At 41.2% G+C, this 21,067-nt stretch overlaps 1 protein-coding gene across 1 annotated transcript in view; it reads right to left on the bottom strand.

Annotated features, from left to right (window-relative positions):
* Window positions 1-21,067, bottom strand: part of DMGDH (dimethylglycine dehydrogenase) — an 89,183-nt gene that overhangs the window by 12,950 nt on the left and 55,166 nt on the right. Inside the window, exons 14-16 of the mRNA XM_019531703.1 lie at window positions 20,847-21,004; window positions 19,684-19,743; window positions 368-502 (exon numbers count right to left, since the gene is read on the bottom strand). Of these exons, the coding sequence (XP_019387248.1) occupies window positions 368-502; window positions 19,684-19,743; window positions 20,847-21,004 (353 nt within the window). The remainder of the gene's footprint in view (window positions 1-367; window positions 503-19,683; window positions 19,744-20,846; window positions 21,005-21,067) is intronic.

Here is a 21,067-nt window from a genome sequence, read left to right as displayed (position 1 = left end):
ATCCCCGATCAAGCCCAGGGAAGCCATTTATTACCGTGTTAACAAACCCCAGTTTGGGGCCATCTGTCAACCTCTGGGGAAGGGTGGGATTTCCGGGGCCCCTTGGCCAATCAGAGACAGGGGAGGGCCCACATCATGCTCCACCATGAAAGTTACACATACCCTGATACCACACTGGAACTGTGAAATTGGGGGGCAGCTGCCCCAAATTCAGTAGGCCCCTACTTATGTGCCGTTGGTCACAAAAACTGGCATGTCTTAACCCTTCTAGCCCAATGGACCACCTAAACAAGCAGACCTATAAAATTTTTGGGTTGGTGAGGGAAGAGGGCTTCATAACAAACCTGCCTAAAGCTGTATAACTTACCTTGCCATTATACCACACACTTTCATTTCCCTCTGGATCAACATTATCCGTTTTCAAGGTGAGATACACCAGTCGCTGTTTAAGCCCTTTTTCTTTAATCTGCTTCAGTGCTTGCTTTCCTATGAAGTCTGCTGGCTGAAAAAGTAAAGGATAATGATGATAAATGATTATTCAGGATCTGTGACAAGGTTATAGATGCAAGCATTTAAATGTGTCTTCACTTGTTTTCCCATCAGTTAAATATTTATGTAAAATAGAGATTAAATCAAACTTTGGGGCAAATATAAATCTTGTCCACAAAAATGACATGTTCATCTATTTTTCCAATGCTTGTTTGTCTAGTTCTCTGTCCTCTAAGACCCATGATTTCAATAATGATAGAATTATATGTGTCATAAGATATGGCATACCATAATAGTGGGTGATTGAACTGGCCCTTTTAGAATTCTAAGCCAGAATGTCAGTACTTCTCTTACAATGGAACTGACACACTACAGCATAGATACTTGTGCCCCTGTTCTCTTACTGCAGCCCCATGTCCTGTTTGGATCTAAAAGCCACGTGTAAGGACAAAAGCAGCTCAGCACCATTCTCCTTTGGTCCTTCTGTCCAGGAACTGGAAATGGAAGTTTCCTTCCTACTCTCAAAGGAAATTTTCTGTACTGACTCTACTTCATGGGATAGTGTGGCACCCCAGCTGTCGCATCCTATTCATACACCAGAATAGCAGCATCAGCTGGAGCTCTCTGTATTCAATTATGTTCCCAAAAGCAGAGTGGCAGTTCCCTGAATTCTCACATATAAGTCAGGGACAGAAGCTTAAAAAACAGGCAACCAGGGCAAAGGGAGGCATGGGGATAGCTGCGACTTTCAGCTCTCACTGTGACAGTGGTGCAATCATGTGACTGTAGTGGCAGCTGCTATTCTTCCACCTCTTTATGTACCCAAACTGTACATAATTATGATCTCAAGACCAGGGTAATTCTACCACTAAAGGTGTGTAAAGAAGTTGCTTTTTTCACCATTTAAAGTGCGTTATCACTGTGACTTAGCAGAAGTGCATGGGTTCATAAAACTTTAAAAATGGGTACAGAATTTTAAATTTACCCTTGTTAAATGAGATAATAAATTTGAAACACTGTATTTTACAGCCTACAAATCCAATATGTGAAAATTCACCTTAAGGATATGGCTCATATGAAGTAAAATACTTATAGGCAATTGGCTTGCATCCCACAAGTTGTCTTGCCTTGAGGATCAGACCCATAATATCCACTATATGCTGGGGCAGCTCTCCAGCAAAGAAAAGGGACAACTTGAAATTTACTGAGAGAATCACAGGCCTTGAGGCACCCTTAATGGATGAAGCTGTCACAGATCTAAAGCACAAATGGATTCCTACCTAATTACTGAATACTTCTGACAAGTGGCAAATATTGAAAAAAGGAACCAAGACTGCAGGATGTGAACTGGTAGATCTAATGAATGGTGGCATAGAAAAGAAATACAAAAAGGGAAAGAGGCTCTCAGACTTTCTATTGGATTTGCTCCTATGATATATACTTAAATAAGGAACAGCAGAGTGGTGTAAGGACTTGTTTACAGGGGGGCAGATGAGAAAAATAATCAGTGTTAACATTCAAAGTTGATTAGTTAAAATGTATGAAACCCATGTGAACACACACATTCAGAATAAGTTACCTAGACTCAGTTTAGCTTAATTCATTTCCATTCTCCTTCCATTCTTATATGTTTGCAATGTCATTGTCCGGAAAGCAGTATCCTTGACTCAGAATATGACAGATAAGCAAACAACTTATTCTTAATATTTAGTTTTTAATTTGAAACTAATTAGTCTCTGTAGTTCACTTTCCATCTGAGGATCTCAAAGTGCTTTACGAATGATTAAGCCTCAGGGCTCACTTAGTCTGAAGAAGAGAAGACTGAGGCAGGATTTAATAGCATCCTTCAACTACGTGGTTCCAGAAAGGATGGAGCTAGACTGTTCTTAGTGGTGGCAGATGACAGAACAAAGAGCAATGGTCTCAAGTTCCAGCAAGGGATGTTAAGGTTAGCTATTAGGAAGAATTTTCTCACTAGAAGGGTGTTAAAACACTGGAACAGGCTACCCAGAGAGGTGATAGAAGCCCCATCCTTGGAGGTTTTCAAAACCTGCCTAGAAAAAGCTTTAGCTGGGATGATCAATTGGGGATGGTTCTGCTTTGAGCAGGTGGTTGGACTAGATGACCTCCTGATGTCTCTTCCAACCCTAATTTTCTATGATACTATGATTTTCTGTGCTTCTATGAAGTGCAGTGGTAGCAGAAGCCCAAGTGATGGCACTACGTCCAGATCCAGGGCCGGTCTCCATGGACACTGCATGTAGCCAGGTGTGGAGCTGTGTCTGGGGCTAAGCTCCATGAAGAATGGCCCTTAGCCCCAGCCCCAGTCCTGGATGCAGCACCCTCACTCGGGCTCCTAACACTGCCACTGCCCCCATGCCACTCCACCTTCACCAGGCTCGCGGGGCTGGGAGCTGCCACAGCCACATGGGCATCCCAGGGCAAGCTGCAGGCTGGCATGGGATAGGGGTGCTCCAGCACCACTTGCTTCCCCCAGCCCCACCCCTAGTCCTAGCCTCAGCCCAGTGCTGGCTGCTGCAAGTGGTGGGGCATGAAGTCTCAAAGAGCTTTACAAATGATTAAGCTTCAGGGCTCATTTAATCTAAAGAAGAGAAGACTGAGCGGGTATTTAATAGCCTTCAACTACCTGAAGGGGGTTCCAAACAGGAAGGAGCTAGATTGTTCTCAGTGGTGGCAGATGACAGAACAAGGAGCAACAGTCTTCAAGTTACAGCAAAAGATGTTTAGGTTAGATATTAGGAAACACTTTCTCACTAGGAGGGTAGTAAAGCCCTGGGTAGCCTGTTTCAGTAAGACTGTGAAATCTCCATGCTTGGAGGTTTTTAAGACCCAGCTAGACAAAGCCTTGGCTGGATGATCTAGTTGGGGATGGTCCTGCTTTGAGCAGGGGGCTGCACTAAATGGCCTCCTGAGATTCCTTTCAACCCTAATTGCCTATGATTCTATGAAAACCTCCGTGAGTGAGGGATGTGAAATATTCTACTGATTTTAATATTTACCTTATTTTGCTGATGGAGAAATTGAAGCAGGGATGTGCCAAAGGTCACACAAAGAATCAGTGTTAGACCCAAAATTATAATCCAGCTCTATTGACCCAACCAGTGTTTTAATCAATAGAGTATCCTGCCTCTTCAAATACATAATTTTAGACTTCATATATAGCATTTTATATGTACCACATTACTACAAATGATAAAAGCTTTTAAGAGTTTATTTTTATTGTTAAAAGTTTTAAATGTTGTCTTTTAAAAGTAGTATGCTAAGAACTGCTACTTAAATTTACAAAAACAAAAATCAACATTGCTGTTTTATTTGTAAGCATCTAATACTACAGCAAATTCTCTGAAGTCCTTAACATTAATTTTTGCTACATCCCTTTGTGGGGGATATTCCCATTCATAAGACCTTCATATTAAACAGTAAAGCCCACAATCAGTAAATAATAATGCTTGTATTTGAAGAGTTATTGAAGAATGGTACCATATTTCTGGTAAGGGCCTTCATTTCCACAGAGTATAATGATATTTGTTAACTAGGAGTCTATTTAAAATGAGCTCAAATTGAGTGTTTTTTTTAAAAGTTCCCAAGACAGTTTCCAGTTCCATTACAGGAGCTGTTTATTATCATTCCTATGTGACAGACTGGCAGCACTACTTGATATGCATGTGAATAAGTACAGGTAGAGAATGCAAGGGTCAGCATGATGTAAAAAAGGGTATGGACAAGTATAACAATTAGACCCATTTAAATACAGTTTAAACCTCAAGCAGACAGATATACAAACCTGTTAAAAGCTGCCTGGAATCACTCAAAAGTACACCTAGAAAATCAAGTTCTCTTTTGAACTGGTTTACTGTGTACTAGCTAAATATTACCTGTGGACACATATTCCATGACACAGGTCTGGTCTATCCTCCGGGCATCCCACACTGCATTGTTTCTCTCTCTCTCTCTGTCCTCCCACCACCCCAATTGCTACAACTGGCCACTCTTGGTACACAGCCAAAACTCTACTGCTCCTTTTTCCTTTTGGTTGGTACTTTTTGAATCAATGAGCTCCCTGGCACTTCTTGTTCAATAAAAGCTCTAACAAGCTTTGTCCTTGTTCCCTATTCATAAGGGGGAGGGGGGACCCTCATTACCTCACCCAGTTCTGGGTCCAAGCACTCCCCCCACTTTTAGGCACCCCAGCTCAGGCAAGCACTTTGCAGAGTTCAGTTAAGTGTAGGCTACAAAACTATTGAAATCTTGTTTGGAAGAATGGAAAGCACAGAAGTGAAAATGCTGCCAGCCACAGATCACCCATACCCCAAGACCCTCAAAGTGTGGGTGCAACCTCTTTCTACCAACTGGCCTACTGTGGGGCATGCTGGGCTGGATGCTTACTTTCATCCCCTGGTGTTGGAACCACAGTGTAACAGGTGACCATTCTACCTATAACTTTATGTCTGGACACCTCTGTCTCTCAACAACTGTGAACTGGTTCCCAATTAGTGACATTGTTATATGCATCCATACCCTTTAATATGATTCTGGAGACTTTTTCACTTCACTGGATAAACTGAAGCACTCAGAGATGCCCCGATTACTGAAATGTGATGCGAATCAGTTTGGAAGAACTCTATGGCGTGCCATGCCAAGGGAAATAAAGGAGCTTTATAACAGGAGGCAGTAAATGACCATTTCTCTCTTTCCCACCTCTCAGTAAATGACTGTTTCACTGGTATTGCAATAATTTCTACTCTGGTTACAAAAATTAGTCCCTGGATATATTTCTCCCCTCTCCTTCTGATTCAGAGTGTAACATACTTAATTTAAAAGTTTACAGTGTTTTTATTATGAAAAGAAGAGGACTGTGATTAGGCCTGTGTTTACATAAATTAATAGTAAATTTTTAGCTATTCATGCTATATGGAATCATGACCCTATTTAAGAAACAGCTATATATAAAGACAAAAGCTAACAAGTTTTTGTCTCAGTGACATGACACCCTACTCTGGAATGCTACGTATCACACACATATATCCAATAACTAAACATATCTTTATCCAATTTATTCCAATGGGATTAGTTTTGGTCCATGTCCACTTTATATTTATAGTGTTATGAGGGGCCTGTTTTTGGTGTTTTCATGTAGCAGCCACATACCGTACACACCAGTGGTGGCCAACTTTTCTGGAAAGTAAATATATCATTTCACATCTGAGCTTTTTAGACATATGATGATATAGTCTCATCTTCCGACTCAAGAGTGACAAAGAAAGATTTATTTAGTCTGCAGAAGAAAAGACAGAGGGGATTTGATAGCAGTCTTTAAACTACCTGAAGGATGATTGCAACAAGGATAGAGGTAAACTGTTCTGGGTGGTGACAGATGACAGAACAAGGAGCAATGGTCTCAAGTTGGTTGGATATTAAGAAAAACTTTCTCACTAGGAGGGTGGTGAAGCACCGGAACAAGTTACCTAGAGAGGTGGTGGAATCTCCATCCTCAGAGGTTTTTAAGGCCAGGCTTGAAAAAGCCCTGGGTGGAATGATCTAACTGGGGGTGGTCCTGCTTTGAGCAGCAGGTTGGACTATATAACCCCCTGAGGTTCCTTCCAACCCAAATTTTCTATGATTCTATGAAAGAAAACCATTATCCTGCTGTAACTGTTTTAAAAATCTCCTCTGTAGGTCTACATGTAAAAAAAAAAACAGCATGAAAATGGGAATCTACAAAAACAAGGATCTCTGTTCACCAAATAACCTCCACAAAGCCCATCTACTTTGCTGAATCACCTCAAAGTTTCCTGTAAAAGAATTGTGACCCATCAGTTGCGGAACAGTATCTCACAAAGCAGTTAAATGGTGTCCACTGTAGTAAAGTTGCATCATTTGCTCATGATTTTTGTTTCTGAAGTATTTATCCTGATGCTACTGTTGCTCCCCTTCAATGACTTGAAGGTGAAATAGAATTGAGGTGAGGAAAAAAATTATCCCTTTAAATAGTTTGCATTTTCCCCATGCTTTCTATTCAAGATTACAGATGAATACACACTCCCATAAATCCATCATTTATAAATGGAAAAACAGCGTGCATGAAGGTTAATGCAGCAATCATAATCAGAGCCTTGAGTATGACCTGGCAACAGATGTGTACAGCTTTAATGGGTCACTTCTAGATTAACTGTATAGATGATAGTTAACTCCTGCTAATACACAAATCAGTGGAACATGGAGGGTGACAGCTAAAAATAATTTTGACTTATACTTGTTAATAATCAATTTGAGGAATGTATGAAAATGATTAGAGCAGGTAGCTTACATTATATAAATTGTAAGTGTTTCTAACCTATTTATTGTCACATTCATTACAGATAAAATGCTAAATCCTTATCTAATTTGTTTAAATGAGACCAGGTTTTGGGCCACCCACATACACTTTATATCCAGGATGACAAACTCATCTGGCCCCAGAGGCTGTATTCAAGAGCAAACTATCCTCTATGGAGTAGCCACAACATCAAGTCCAGCCCATGCACTATGCACACCAGCCCCTGGCAGCACGTGCCCCATGCCAGCCCCTTCAGTGCACAGGGTGGACCTGGCACTGCATATGGCACAAGGAGTCTGGGGTGTGGCTGCATACAGTGCCACGGACCAACCCCCTGTGCCACATGCAGTGCCTGGGGCCAGGACTAGCACATGGGGTCAGTCGAGCAACCCATGGGCCAGATCATACAGCTCCCTGGATTGTATCTGGCCCACAGGCCGTGTGACACCCATGCTTTTTGTTTTAAGAGGGGCTCATTTTTCATGTTTTCATGTAACAGTCATTTCCTGATGGCTGGAAAATTATATTTAGAAGTTTGCATTTGGGAACTAGCTTGCAGATACAGCAGATGTTGCATTAGAACAATGGTCCAGGGCAACGGCAAGAATTAATTGGTTTCTAAAAACCTATTTGTGACAAGTTTTCTATCAAGACCCACTGTGTCAGCAAACATACAGGCTGGGAAATTGAAGACATGTTCCACACTGTTCTATAATATGAGATAAGGTAGCATTAGGTCACAGTGACCAACTGCAGAGCCCCTGGGATTTCTGGTTTTGGTGGACAGACCAAATTAAGACACCAGCAAATGACCAAATTAAGATGTGTGCATGTGACGGGTTTGTTGGAACAAAGGAATATGCTGACAGAACAGAACATGGACAGTATGACAACCACAGGGAGACCAATCAATGGTACTCAGAGATGAAGAGTCATCAGAGGGGAGAAAGAATAAAAAGGAGGAATTTCAGAGCAGCAAGGGGTCTCCAAGGGAGGAACCCAAGACCACTATAGACAGAAGGCACACCACCAGCCCATCTCACCCACTCCACTGTGGGGGTGGGCCTCAGTCCTCATCCTCCAGGCTGCTGACATTCAAGAAAGAACCACAGGGTGAAGCTCACATACTGGCCAGATGTAATTTCTCTCTGTGACAACCTTAGGACTGGTAGATACAGAATTGGGGGGGAGGTATTATTTTGTTTTTCTTGCCTGCATTATTCTTATCTACTATCACTATGTATCAATAAAATTTGCCTATTATCAAATGGAGAGGTCATGGTCAGTCTGCGGGTTTGGGTTTGCCCAGAAAAAGGTATCTGGATCTTAAATCCAGTCCCAACAGTTGAATGCTCATTTGTACCCTACACCAGTGGAGACCAACCTTTTTGGCAGGTGTGCTGGGGGAGTTTAGGATTTAATAATTAATAATAATTAGCTGGTGGAGTTTAGGATTTACCTGTCATGTTAACACATGTTGAAAATATGATCTTCCTTGTCTTCACTAGAAAGACATCTAACATAACTAACTATATGTTAGTAACCACAGGGTAGCTATGTTAGAATATAATTTTTTTCCTAATGGGGATGTGTTTTAAGAGTCAGGCAACACCAACTCACAAGGTCACTTTAAGCACAGTAATGAGTCTTGAAAATGTTGCTGCAAAGGGCCACACAAGTGCAGGTGGGGAACATGCTCAGTACTGTGTGCTACTCTAGAGCCAGCTTTTGTGGTATCCTGCCAGAGTAAATCACTCATCTGCTGCTTGCTTTATTTTTCTCTGGTGTAAGATAAGGAAATAAGCAATGCTTCTGAGAAGAAAAGTGGCTAAACTAAATTAAGATTGTAAACCATATTGGCCATGTCTGCACAGGGAAAAAGCATAAGGCTAGAAAACTTGCTAAACAGCATATTTTAACATGATAAAAAACACACGTGGTCATGGAATTATATTTAACAAGGTCTTAGCTGGTTGTAGTTCATTCCAGATGAGCTCCTGAGGGCTAACTACAGCCAGTACAGCTGTTACAGTCCCATTAAAGGTAAACTTAACTTAAAATAATCAAGCCGTGACTTGGATAAATAGAAAAATTGAATAAAACCCCACAGTTAACCACAACAACTATGTTGGTGAATACGTGGGTCCTTGTCCACACTGGACACATTCAGGTGAGTGCACACATAAATTTCCCTGGGAACAAGCAGTAGCAGACATATTTGTGCCGCTGCTAGTTGTCCTCAGGGAATGCTCCTGCATGCGCACTCTGGCATGGGGAGGCTGAGGTCAGCATGTGGGCTGACCCCAGCAGCCCTACCTCCAGTCCAGGGGGCCTCCCAGGGCTGTAGCAGCAGTGATCTGGGTGTGAAAGCTTGGTTGGCAGCCAGAGCATGGCTCTGGCCAGCCAGGCTCCTGTTTCAGGTGGTGCACACTGCTGCTGTGTATACCACACCACTCTTTTTCAGCATTGCTTTTTTTTTTTTTTTTTGATACCAGGATTTTCTCATATCTAAATTTGGCTCTATGCTGCAAATATGCAGCATGGAGAACCAAATTACATGTGCAGGGTGCATTTTGTGGTGCCTCAAAATCCTTTGAGGTGCCACAAACTTTACATGCACGCTCATTTGGATGCACCCACTAAGAACAAAATTAGAATTAATACCAAGAAGCTAGTTAAAATGTGTTCCAACAGGCTTACTTATATGATTAATTTTCTCAGAACCATGCCTTTCAGAATCTCAGAGAAAACAGTATATACAACATTAGCACAAAGTATAATATTATTATTTAGCTGTCTGTTATCTACTTACATAAACTTCTACCTCTTTAGTTCTTTTGAGTTCTTCTGTGAACAGTTTAGATGAAACCAAAAGACAATGATTTGGGCAAGACAGAAAAGTAATTACAAGATGAACATACTACTGTGCATCATCCCTATATGCAATAATTTTGAATATTCATTAGCCATAGTCAGGGTATAAAAGAGTTTAGAGTTTGAGTTTCACTTCACTGGTGTTATCAAAGAATGTGTTTAGTTTCCATAGACAACATAATTTGTTTCTTAATTTATCTATCATACTATTCTTAATCTAAATCTCTCCTAAGAATGTTTTGTCATTTGAAAGCAACAAAAAGGGGAAAGAATCATGAAAAGAACTTCTAGTCTGTATTGTTTATTTTTTACAGTTATGAAATAAAAATAAGGATATGCAGAAACGTATCATCATGATGAAGTATGGGCTTCTAGAAAGCAAAAAGTTATACTCCATTCAGCAAAAAGAAATAGCTGGGGATAGAAACCTGCAAATACCTTTTAATATTGAAATACTGCAATTCATTTCATAGACTACTTATCAATGCTGGCATATGGCCAAATGATGTACACACAGCCACCCAACAGAGTAAAGCAGTACCAACATCTGCTACAATCTGCTTTTACTATTGCATTACAACACATTGGAGAATGAGTCCATGCAATATTTTGAAATTATTTATTCTTAGTTGGATACTCTTGAATAATTTCAGGGCAACCCAGAAAATGATATCCCTTTTACCCAAGGAATAGCTGACAATCCTTTTAATCTAGAAGCAGGAAATATTTGACAGCAAGCTGTGGTCATAACTACACTAGGCAAAGTACCTTTCTACAGGGGACACAATAAATTGTGTAACTGTGTTTGTGTAAAACAAGTGTCAGTGTAAAACAAGATCTATTTTGTGGTGTCAGCTGACCCTGCTACCTCATTTGTGCTGAAAACAGAGCTTTAGAGGACATACTAGGTTTTTTCCTAGGTGATTTCAAGCTCCGTGGAAGTGGGAAATACTCTGGATCAGGAATAAATTAAAAGGAATTACACCAACAAAGATGTCAGCCCTTAGATTTTAAGATGCATCCAGAATAGAGGTGCATCTATGGTAGAAAGGTCCAGTGGGTATATATAAAATGTTGGAAGACAAATGGTAATGCCCAGTTTAGACACAGGGTTGGGAAGAAGGATAAGACCCAGAGTTCTAACTTAGTGTCAACCAAACCCTTACCTACTTCCCCCACCAGGTCAAAGTCTTGAAGCTCCCTATCCCTATTTCAGTTCTCTCAGTCTTTGTCTCCTGTTTTCTTCCCAGTCACCAATTAAGTCGTCATGTCATCTGCTCTGTAGTGCTGTTGCACATCCTCCCTTCCCTTAGACATTCATCTTCTTACCGTTGCTAGGGACTAGGATATCATAAGGAATTTGTTCATGTGACTTTAGGTCCTCAGAATATGGGAATGAGTAGTGCCATTTGGTAATCACCATTCTCATCCAAATGGAGGCAAATACTCTAGAAGAGGGGTGTGCAAAATACATCCTGTGGACTGGATTTGGCCCACCAACTGATTGGCTTTGGCCCACGGGCTGGTGCCCATCAATTGATTATATCCAGCTTAGGGCAGCCCATGCCATACTCCTGCCCATGCCCCCTGACAGCCCCAGACAGCGCATACAGCTTCCGGGGCGGGGGAGACAACTGCTCCTTGTGTGGCTGCAATCTCCCAGGTACTGCTTGGCTTCCCCTGCCTTCAGCAGCTCCTCCCTCTCTTCTCCCTGCCTTTTGCTGCACCACTCTGGGCAGCAGGTAGCACTGGCAAGGGGTAACAGCAGCCATAGGAACACGTGCCAGACATCATATGCCCAGCCAGGCAGCGGAGAAGTTGCAACTGGACAGTTCCTGCTTCAGTGCGCAGGGCTCCAGCTGCAGCTCCCAGCCACCTTCCATCCACTTGGTTGCCTGCAGGTGGCTGCTCATCATGCCAGGTAGGCAGAGTGGGTGGAAGGCAGCTGGGAGCTGGAGCCCTGCTTGCTGGAGCAGAAGCCCCCCAGCTGCAGCTTCCCCCACACCTGGTTGAACGTGTGGTGCTTGGTGCACATCCCCACAGCTATTGCTGCTGCTTCCCAGCACCACTTGCTGCCTGAAGCAGGGTAAGAGGAGGAGGAGGAGGAGCCACTGGAGGTGGGGAGATCCAAGCAGTACCTAGGTGGCTGCAAACAAACAGGGAGTAGCCCCTCCTGGAAGGTATGTGTGTGGGTCAGAGCAGGGAGCAAGAGCACAGTGCAGGCTGCCCCAGTAGGAGTGGGCAGGGCTTGGCCCCATGTGGAGTGAGTGTTAAGGGGGCAGCCACATGCTGGATGGGTGGGCAGACCACATACAGAATATACAAGAGTAATACTTTATTTTCAGCTATTACATAGTCACCTCTATATATACTACTCAAAAATATATCAGGACAAAAAATATTTTTTGAAAAAAATTAAATATGTTATAGTAGATACTTGTTTCTAAAGCATATGGTTTGTTTTTAATCTATCATTTGTTAAAATATCTTCTGCTAAAGGTTTTGTGTACAGCTCTTGACAACTCACCAAACCTCATTAAGTAGCCCTTCAGCCAAAACCATTAACCCACCCCTGCTCTAGAAGGACACTGCAAGATGAAGGAGGAGGAGAGACATATCAAGAGAGCAGGAGCTGCAAGAAGAGCTGTCTCAGAACAAAGGTCTGTAGCTCTATGGCTGAGAGAACATTAGCAAACACCATCAATGCCACTGACTAGGACTGCCCCAAGTTACATTTTAGTGGAAGGAAAGTGAAATCATGTTATGCTATGGTCAAATGATCAACTCTGCCTTTTCAAAGTCAGAAATCACCTCACTAGAAAAAACTCAGAATTAATCCAAAAATTGAATAAGGTAAGCCATGGGCCACAAGTATTTTGTAGATGGTTGTTTACTCATTTGCTCATTCTCTACCATCCCTGACTCCATATATCTGAAGCCATTGAGCCACTACTGAGCAGAAAGGCTTTAGGGCAAAGAAAAACATGGTATGAAGCTGATACTTTATCATTCTGTGGGCTTAACTCTTGCACCTTGGCAAAATAAATGCAGGGAGAGCATAAAATGCTACTAACTCAGAACAGCGGCATGTTACACCTATTTTATACAGATGCAAGGGATGACAGAAAATGCAAGGCAGAAGAGAATAAGATCCATTCAGATCAGTTGCATTTCACCACCCTGTGTTTCTTGCTGTGTGGCCTTCAATCCTTACTACTGGACATAGAAATAAATATATAGCCATAGGCCTAATTATCAGAATTTTGTTATTCTATTACCTTAGTGTAACCAGGGCTTAGAAGAGATCACCAATAGTTTTTAACCCTTGGCTGCCAACCAGTTGTATTTAAATTATTTTATCAGTTCCTTTTAGATTGTTAGGGTCATATTTACATGGTAAACTGACAATGTTCAGCAGTAGCACCCTCAGGCACACTACACTACTCTGGGCAGGCTGCGTCCTGAATCAGGATCACCTTAAGTTGCATCGGCACACTCGCACTCAACACCACCCAGACATGGTTACCCTGCTCCCAATTTGGGAGGTGGCCATCCGGTGCAGCGTGGCATGCTTGTGGGTGCTGCTGCACACATTATAGTGTTTATAGCATAGACCTGGCCTAAGTGTGCCATTGCTCTAATTCACACCAACCTCATCCTTTTCCATTTGAAAATAAATTTGCCCCTATTACATTTTCTTCATAATTTAGGACCACACACCAATTTTTGGGGGGGAAAAAATAGCAAATAAGCCAAAAGTTTTAAAATGTCTGTATGTTATTAGAGCAGCAGGCACCTTAACCTTAGACAAGGTTGTTTAAATCTTCAAATGTTAGGAAAAAAGAACATCTTATTAAACTTACATGTATGATGACTGTACCAAAGTTTCCCATAAAGAAATAAGTTACAGATTATCCTGCTAAACATTGGGTGATTTTAAAGAATCATTGTTTTTTGGGCTGTCACAAAGCTCACAAAAGCTGCTGAGTGTGGTAGCTGCTTTTCATTCAGGATGGAAGACAACAAATACCTGTTGATACCTGCAACAATATAAGCCACCGCACAACTTGCATGTCAGCATAGCAAATCTGAAGTAGGAGTTGAACCTTGCAATCAGATAACTTTTCCCTGAGGTCTGAATGTAAACACAGTTGCCAAGTACTGTTTGATAGAACAGTGTTTCTATGAGTAAGAAGCAAACACAGGAATCACCTTGTTCACTAAGTTTATTTACCTTGTAAGTAAACAGGATTGCATCAAAGAAACACCTGACTCTAGCCTCAATTTCTCTTCCCAATGGGAACAATTGGCAAGAGCTTGAATATTAACTGATTGCTCATGTCAAAAGAGGTACCAGTACACATAAGCACAAATGGTGCATCTACACAAGACTTACTGTGAGGTAACCTAATTACCTCTGCAGTAAATGTCTTGCATCTATACATGCAGCCTTATTAGGCCGCAGGAAACTAATAAACTCTGCAGCCGGGTAGTACTTGCAAATACAAGTACTACCCTGGCTGCAGCATTTTTTACTGCACAGCATCACCTGTGTAAACACTGACACAGCTGGCTGGGGCACAAGGGTGCTTCAGTATGGGGGATGCCTGCTGTCTAGCTCTGCAGCACACTGAGTTGGGCTGGACCCGGGGTGGCAGGATGATCCCCTGAGTCACCTACCAGCCAGGACTGGTAAACATAAACATGGCACCTCAGAGCAATAAACTCCAGTGTAGATGTGCCCAACTAGTATTCTTTCCACAAGCTAAACTATTAGTTACTCTGATTAGTGTCCAGAAGATGGCACTGTTGCACATAGTTTAAAAGAAAATTGAAAAAAGCTGTGTAGCAATTATGTAGATTTGAATTCATTCTCATGGCAATACTGTATGCACAATCCTATTTCATCTTTACGCATTCTAAATGGCAATTACACAGCCACGTCATTTTTGTCATGGTTTGGATTCTATTTGAATTCTGCACAGCTGTGCTTGCCCTGTGTTCCCTTGTGAGCATGTTCAGAAAGCTGTATTATGGCTGCATAGATGATAGGGTACACGAGAATCACTCGGGCATGTGTGTAGTGCTACATGCATCCCAAAACTTTAGTCATACAAAAACACAATGAGCATATGTTTGATACAGGTGGAGGAGGCTCCCCCACTTTGAGGCACTTGTCCAGAGAGCAGGAGGCCTATGTTCCACACCCCTCTCTCACTAAGAACGATTTGAACTTGTATCTCCCAATTCCCAGTAAAGTGATATAACCACCAAGCCATAGGCTGGGCAGAAATGATCCCACTACTGTTTATGGATTTTATCCAGTGAATAATAAATGAAAAGCACAGGAAAGCCACTGGGGGCAGAGGACAGAACCAGGCCCCCACTGCTCCAGGGTAGCACCCATTTCACTGAGCCATAGTCCCTCTAGCTTCTAGCCGCCTCTTGACCCCAAGGATCTTTCCTATCTGTCTGCTCAGTGGGCCATCTTCAAGAGGAGAATGCTCTGCCTATTGCCTAGTCTGGTGGTTAAAATAATTTGTGGGGAAGTGGAAGACAGAAGTTCAAACCCTTCTCAGTGTAAGGGGGAGGCTAGAACTAGAGCCTTCTACTTCCCAAACAAGTTTCCCAACTGCTGAACTAAAAGGTGGAAGGGCCATCTTTCACCTTAATTTACTTGCAACAAGAATGTATATACCTGGATGATCCACCCTGACTTCAGACTAATACACCTAACTACTTTTCTCTGATCCTATTCTGTCACAGGTGACAATGGTATCCAAACTGTGCACAAGTTTCAAGAACAGCAGTTATACTATGTAAGCTCCTCTTAGATGCATAAAAGTGAAATAGGATTTACCTATGAAGGCTTTCACTAACATTTTGCCAAGCTGATAAGCAATTCTCTCAGAAGGAAGAAATCTTTATTTGCACAAGCAGTCAATTAAAGTTTTTCATTTGAAATGATTTTCCCCTGACTTGAAATATTCTATAATCACTCGCTCCACTTTATATTTCGCTCTCTTTTCACAGCATCTGATGAAGTGACATGAAAGGGATCTTTGACAAGATCCTTCACCAAAGGCTATTTAAAAAAAGTTGCCATGGGATTGGAAGTAAAGCGCCTTTCATGGATTGAAAGTTGGATAAAGATAAGAAACAAAGTGTATGGCTCAATAGTCATTTTTCAGTATAGAAGCAGGTCAAGAGTCGAGTCTTCCAGGGATTTGTGCAGGGCACTGTTTTGCTCAATTTTTTTATAAATGACCTAGAAAAGGGAGTGGGCAGTGTAATCTCAAAGTTTACAGATGACGCTATATTATTTGGGATAGTTAAATTCCAGGCTGATGGTAAAAAGGTACAGAAAAATCTCACAAAACAGGGTGAGATAGGCAGAGGCAATAAAGTGGGAAGTGAACTTCAGTGTTGACAAATTCATGAGTAATGCACATAGGGAAAAATAATCTCAACCATAGCATTCACAGTGCTGGCCTCTAAAATCACTGTTATGACTTAGGAAAGAGGCCTTACAGTCACTGTGGATAGTTTTCTTTAAAAAAAAAACACAAAAAACCCACACGCTTTGGCTCAGTCCACAGTGGCAACAATAAAAGTCAATAAAATGCTGGGCATCGTTAAGAAGGAGACTGAAAACAAAGTGGAAAACATCATTATGCTACTATATAAATCCCTGGTGCATCCACATGTTGAATACTGTGTACAGAGGTCTCCACATCTCTAAAAGGATATAGTAGAATTAGAAACGATAACAGACAAGGGCAACAACAGTGATCGAAGGTATGGAGCAACTGCCATACCAAGAGCAACTAAAAAGACCAGGACTCTTCATTCTGGAAAGAAAGCTAAGGAAGATATAGAACAGTGGTGGAGCTACATGCGGCTCTTCAGAAGTTAATATGCATCTCCTTGAATCTTTGCACAAGCACATGATGATCAGCTTCTGTTTGGAAGCTGGTATTCTTCCTACAAGCTTCCATTTAGAAGGTGGTCACTGTGTGTGTGGTCACCATAAAGCACATGCAGTAGTATAACTAGGGGTGAGTGGGAAGGACAATGGCCTGGAATGTTTTAGAGAGGAGATGCCTGAATGGCAGCCCTCAGGAACTCCACTCCATGATAGCAGGGAGCCTGTATGAAGGCTCACTCCCACCCTCCCTTGTCTAGGGCACCAAATTTCCTAGTTGTGCTTGCAGTGGCATAGATCCACCCTGCCCAACTGTTCCCTTACCATTTGTGCAGAGGGAATAGGGAATAGCAATCTCACAAAATTGTTCGATCCCAGGGTAGGCAGCGTTTTCCCGGAGCGCCAAAAACACCCCAACCTCAACTTGTAAAATGTTAGTGTGCCAGAGGTAGATAGCAGGGTAACTGTGAGAAGCCCAGTTCTAGTCGTGGCAGCCCAGCCCTAGCTCCTTCCCTGCCAGCTGCGCAGAGGCACATGTGCACCTGGTGCCCAATGCACCAAGCAGGAGTTCTGCAGACCTTGGTGCAGCAGCTTGTACCTTCTGGCCACGTGCCACAGCTAGCCCAGGCGCTAGACAAGCCCCTGCCAGCCAGCACAGAGCCCAGGCTGCCCGCAAAACGTGATGGGGAGGCTGCAAGCAGCTGCATTGAGGTCTGTGGAGCCCCGGCCTGGCTTGTTGCCAGCAGTAGCTGCATGTGTGCCTCCAGGTGGACAGCAGGGGAGCTACAAGGGGTCTGATCCTTGTTGTGGCAGCGTAGCCCCAACCCCGCCCCCGCCATTTGCCCCGAGGAGCATGTCAAGTAAAATGCCTTCACGTGCCACATTTTGGCATGTCTGTCACGGGTCTCTAACCCCTATCCTACCCTCTTCACTATCTTGTGAAGCAAGTGACATGTACCAAAAAATAAGGAGTGCCTTATACCCTCTTACTCCCCTACATAGGCATCATGGATAAGTGACAATTTATCTCTGTTTATGGTTGCTATTCCTGATAATACTAGAAACAGCTGCAGCAGCAATTAAAATGGAAAACAAAAAACCCTTATAACAAATGTACTTTATTTTTCACTTCATTCTCATACTGCAGCTGTGTTTTACATGGCAGGACCACGTGTAAAGGATAAATAAAGCATTATACTATGCATAGACTCGGTGTATTTACTTCTCATTTGTCATTTTCTATAGTTAGGGAAAAATTATATTATGCAATCTGCATGGCAATAAATCCACTGCACAAAGGAACAAGCATTGACATGAGGAAATCAGCAGAGCTCCACGCACTGAGGAAGATGTAGGCATTTTGGGACCTGTGCCATGCAGGAAGTCAGAATAGAAGACCCAAAAGATTTTTTCTTTGTCTGCTGCACAGAATGAACTGTGCTCACATTTTATGTTGTTCTCATTATACAATTTGAGCTCTAGGCCTTATTTACTGCAGAATAATCCAGTCCTGCCTTTAGAACAGATTCATATAGATTTCTTCATTGATTTTTCTATGGAATTTATTCACTGTAGATTCTGACTGTTTTACAAACTTTAATTAATATATCTTCCCAATTTCTCCATGAATTGAAGTGTTTACAGATGAGGAACTGAGGGACAGAGACTAAGGAAATATATGTAGGACTTTGCATAGAGTTTGATGAAGGACAAAAAGTACCAATGTATTATTACAAGCCAACAATGCCAGTAAAAGGAGGTATGACAGTTTATATTAACTGTTGTAATCTACATTTAAATACAGCCATGATTTCAACCCTAACCTAATACCATTTCTTAGATTTAGAATTAGGCAGCAATCAGATTGCTGATGAAGCTTCTTCAGCAGCTTTATAAATAAGTTTTATAAGAACACAGTAATTTAGCTTCTTGGGTTTAATTCTTCATATTCAAGTCTGCACTGAGCAATTGTTTTAAAATTAACTTTCCTCAAGCCTATATTTACTCTGATACAATAAATTTGGAGTGGGAGATAAGAGAGAATGCTGCACCAAACATTTCATTAAATAACAGACAGGTTAAAACTTTTCCATATTTCCATAATATAAATGTTGCAGTGCACTGGTATATAGATACTACATATTTTCAAAAAGTTACAAGACCCAAGTTTCTCAAAATAGCCACTTTACTGAAAGAGCTGTTTTTACTATATTAAAGCCTCCCATACACAACCTTAGATAAGACATATACAATGTATATATACACTGTATTTTCTCACATACAACACAAACCTCTTCCGCAAAAATCAGCCCCACAAAATTGGGGTGCGTGTTTTAAGCAGGGACTCTGATTTTCTACCTGGGATTGGAAGCACCTTAGTTTGATTCCTGGTTTACTGTAAAGCAGTTATGGTCTTGATGTTTAGGCAGCTGAGGGAGTTAATTGACTTAATGACTCATTTTTCTTCACTCCACAGGTGTTAATAAGATCCTTTCTTAATGGTCTTGATTTCCCCTAATCAAGCTGACCTTTCTTAGGGCAATTTTACTGTCTGCTACCTGTTCCCAGTGTCTCTGTTTCATAGCCTCTTTAGCTCAGACTCCTTATCTAGTTAGCACAGACTCTTTAATGCTTTATAACATTATAGACCCACCAACAGAGACCAGTTTTTAGCAGCAGCTAGGGATTCAGCTTTAGTTATTCAGGAAAGAAAGGGTTAGGGCCTGGAGATTAGGCTCTGTCCCTGTTCTATGCAGCCATAACTATGGAAAAATCTTTTTTCTTCATTCTGTCCTTCTAAAACAAGGTGTGTACTATATTTGGGGTGCAATGTATGTAAGGAAATATGGTATAAACTCTAATATATAATTTTGTCAACAAGAAATATGAAGAATATTGTTATCAGCAAAGTAACACTTAATAAGAATTACTTTACAATACAATGACAAACTTTGTTTCACTCACTTTCAAATATCTATACTTGTATATCATAGAAAACTTAAATATGTTTAGAAGAAACCTCCTAAGTAACAAAGTTTTGAAAATAATGGAGACCTACCTTGTTTAGCTTTATAAAATATTCCAGTCCTGCTTCCAAAGGATTAGTGTCACAGTTCATCTATTACAAAATAAATATTTAATCCATTAGTGATAAACCAGTATCATGCCCATTGTTTTGCTGCTGGTGTTTCTATGTCGATTTCCATTTGTTCTTCACCACAGATAACTACAGTGAAAGCTGTATCAGTGTAATTGTGGGCAAAGTGCATATTGCTATACATGATATGTACAACAAAGAGCAGACTCATAAAACATGAGTTGTTTTAGGTATCGTAAGTTTTAACATCAATAATAAATACATAGCTTAAAAACAAATGAGACATCATCAAAGAACAAAATGTACAGAAGCACGGACAACCGAGGTATATTAATCAGTTCCAGAGCACCAGAACATCATATGTGGCAAAGAAAATAATAAATGCATTGCCAATTATATCCACTTTAGTCATAGAAACTTTTGCTCCTTTTGCTACTGCCTGGCCATTAAATGGGGCGGGGGAGAAGGCATCTTTGGCAGCACTGAGAAAAAGTAAAAGAAATATAGAACAAAATATTTTAGAGCCAGGGAAAAGAGACTGTAAAATTTCTGAGATAATGCCGTACCTTCTTACTTGCTTTTAACTACAAATGAATCTGGAAAAGTTTCAAGAAATCAAAAAATAAACTGACTTCTTCAGGAGTCCACCCTTTGCTGCTGGACTGGTTCTTTGTTTCTGTCAAATTCTTTAATCCATATTAGTCTGGTGGGAAATGAGGAAGTTTCAAAAATCTTATCAGCTGAGAATGATTTTCCGCTCATGACACAATTACTGCACAAACGAAACATCTTAAAAAGCTCTTCTATATAAAATTCCAGACAAGCTTGTCCCTGTGATTTCCAGATGCCACAATGCAAAACTTCATTATTTTATTATGCTAAGAAGGGAAAACTAGCAGTAAATTGACTAGATTATCTTTGCCAAAAATATAATGGAGTACACTAGCTATTTTTACCTAATAAAAGGTATAGGTCATCATTAGGGTAGATTTTTTTTTCTAATTTCTCTTCATTCCAGATTGAGAAACTGGAACAAATATTAACTCTTTGTGCTCTGACTAGTATCTGTATAAGACAAAACAAAAACAAACAAATAGAACAATGAGATTGATTTGTTTTCAGACCTCTGCCCCCCAAGCCCGGAAAGCCTTTTCCAGCCGTAAGACATTCATAGCGTAAGTTCCAAAATTGTCAATTCCTTCTTCCTGTCCTGCTTCCATTATAGCATTGTAAAGAGCTGCAGAATCTTCTTTTTTATGGTAGAGCTCCCAACCCAGTTCACCTGTGGTAAAAAATAAAAAAGTCAAGTCTGTGGTAAACAATCCTACTATTTTTAGTCCTAGAC

Source organism: Crocodylus porosus, unplaced genomic scaffold (assembly GCF_001723895.1).
Source record: "Crocodylus porosus isolate Cpor-Errol unplaced genomic scaffold, CroPor_comp1, whole genome shotgun sequence".
NCBI lineage: Eukaryota > Metazoa > Chordata > Crocodylia > Crocodylidae > Crocodylus > Crocodylus porosus.
Note: the sequence above shows the minus strand (reverse complement) of the source record. Positions and strands in the feature narration are given on the sequence as shown.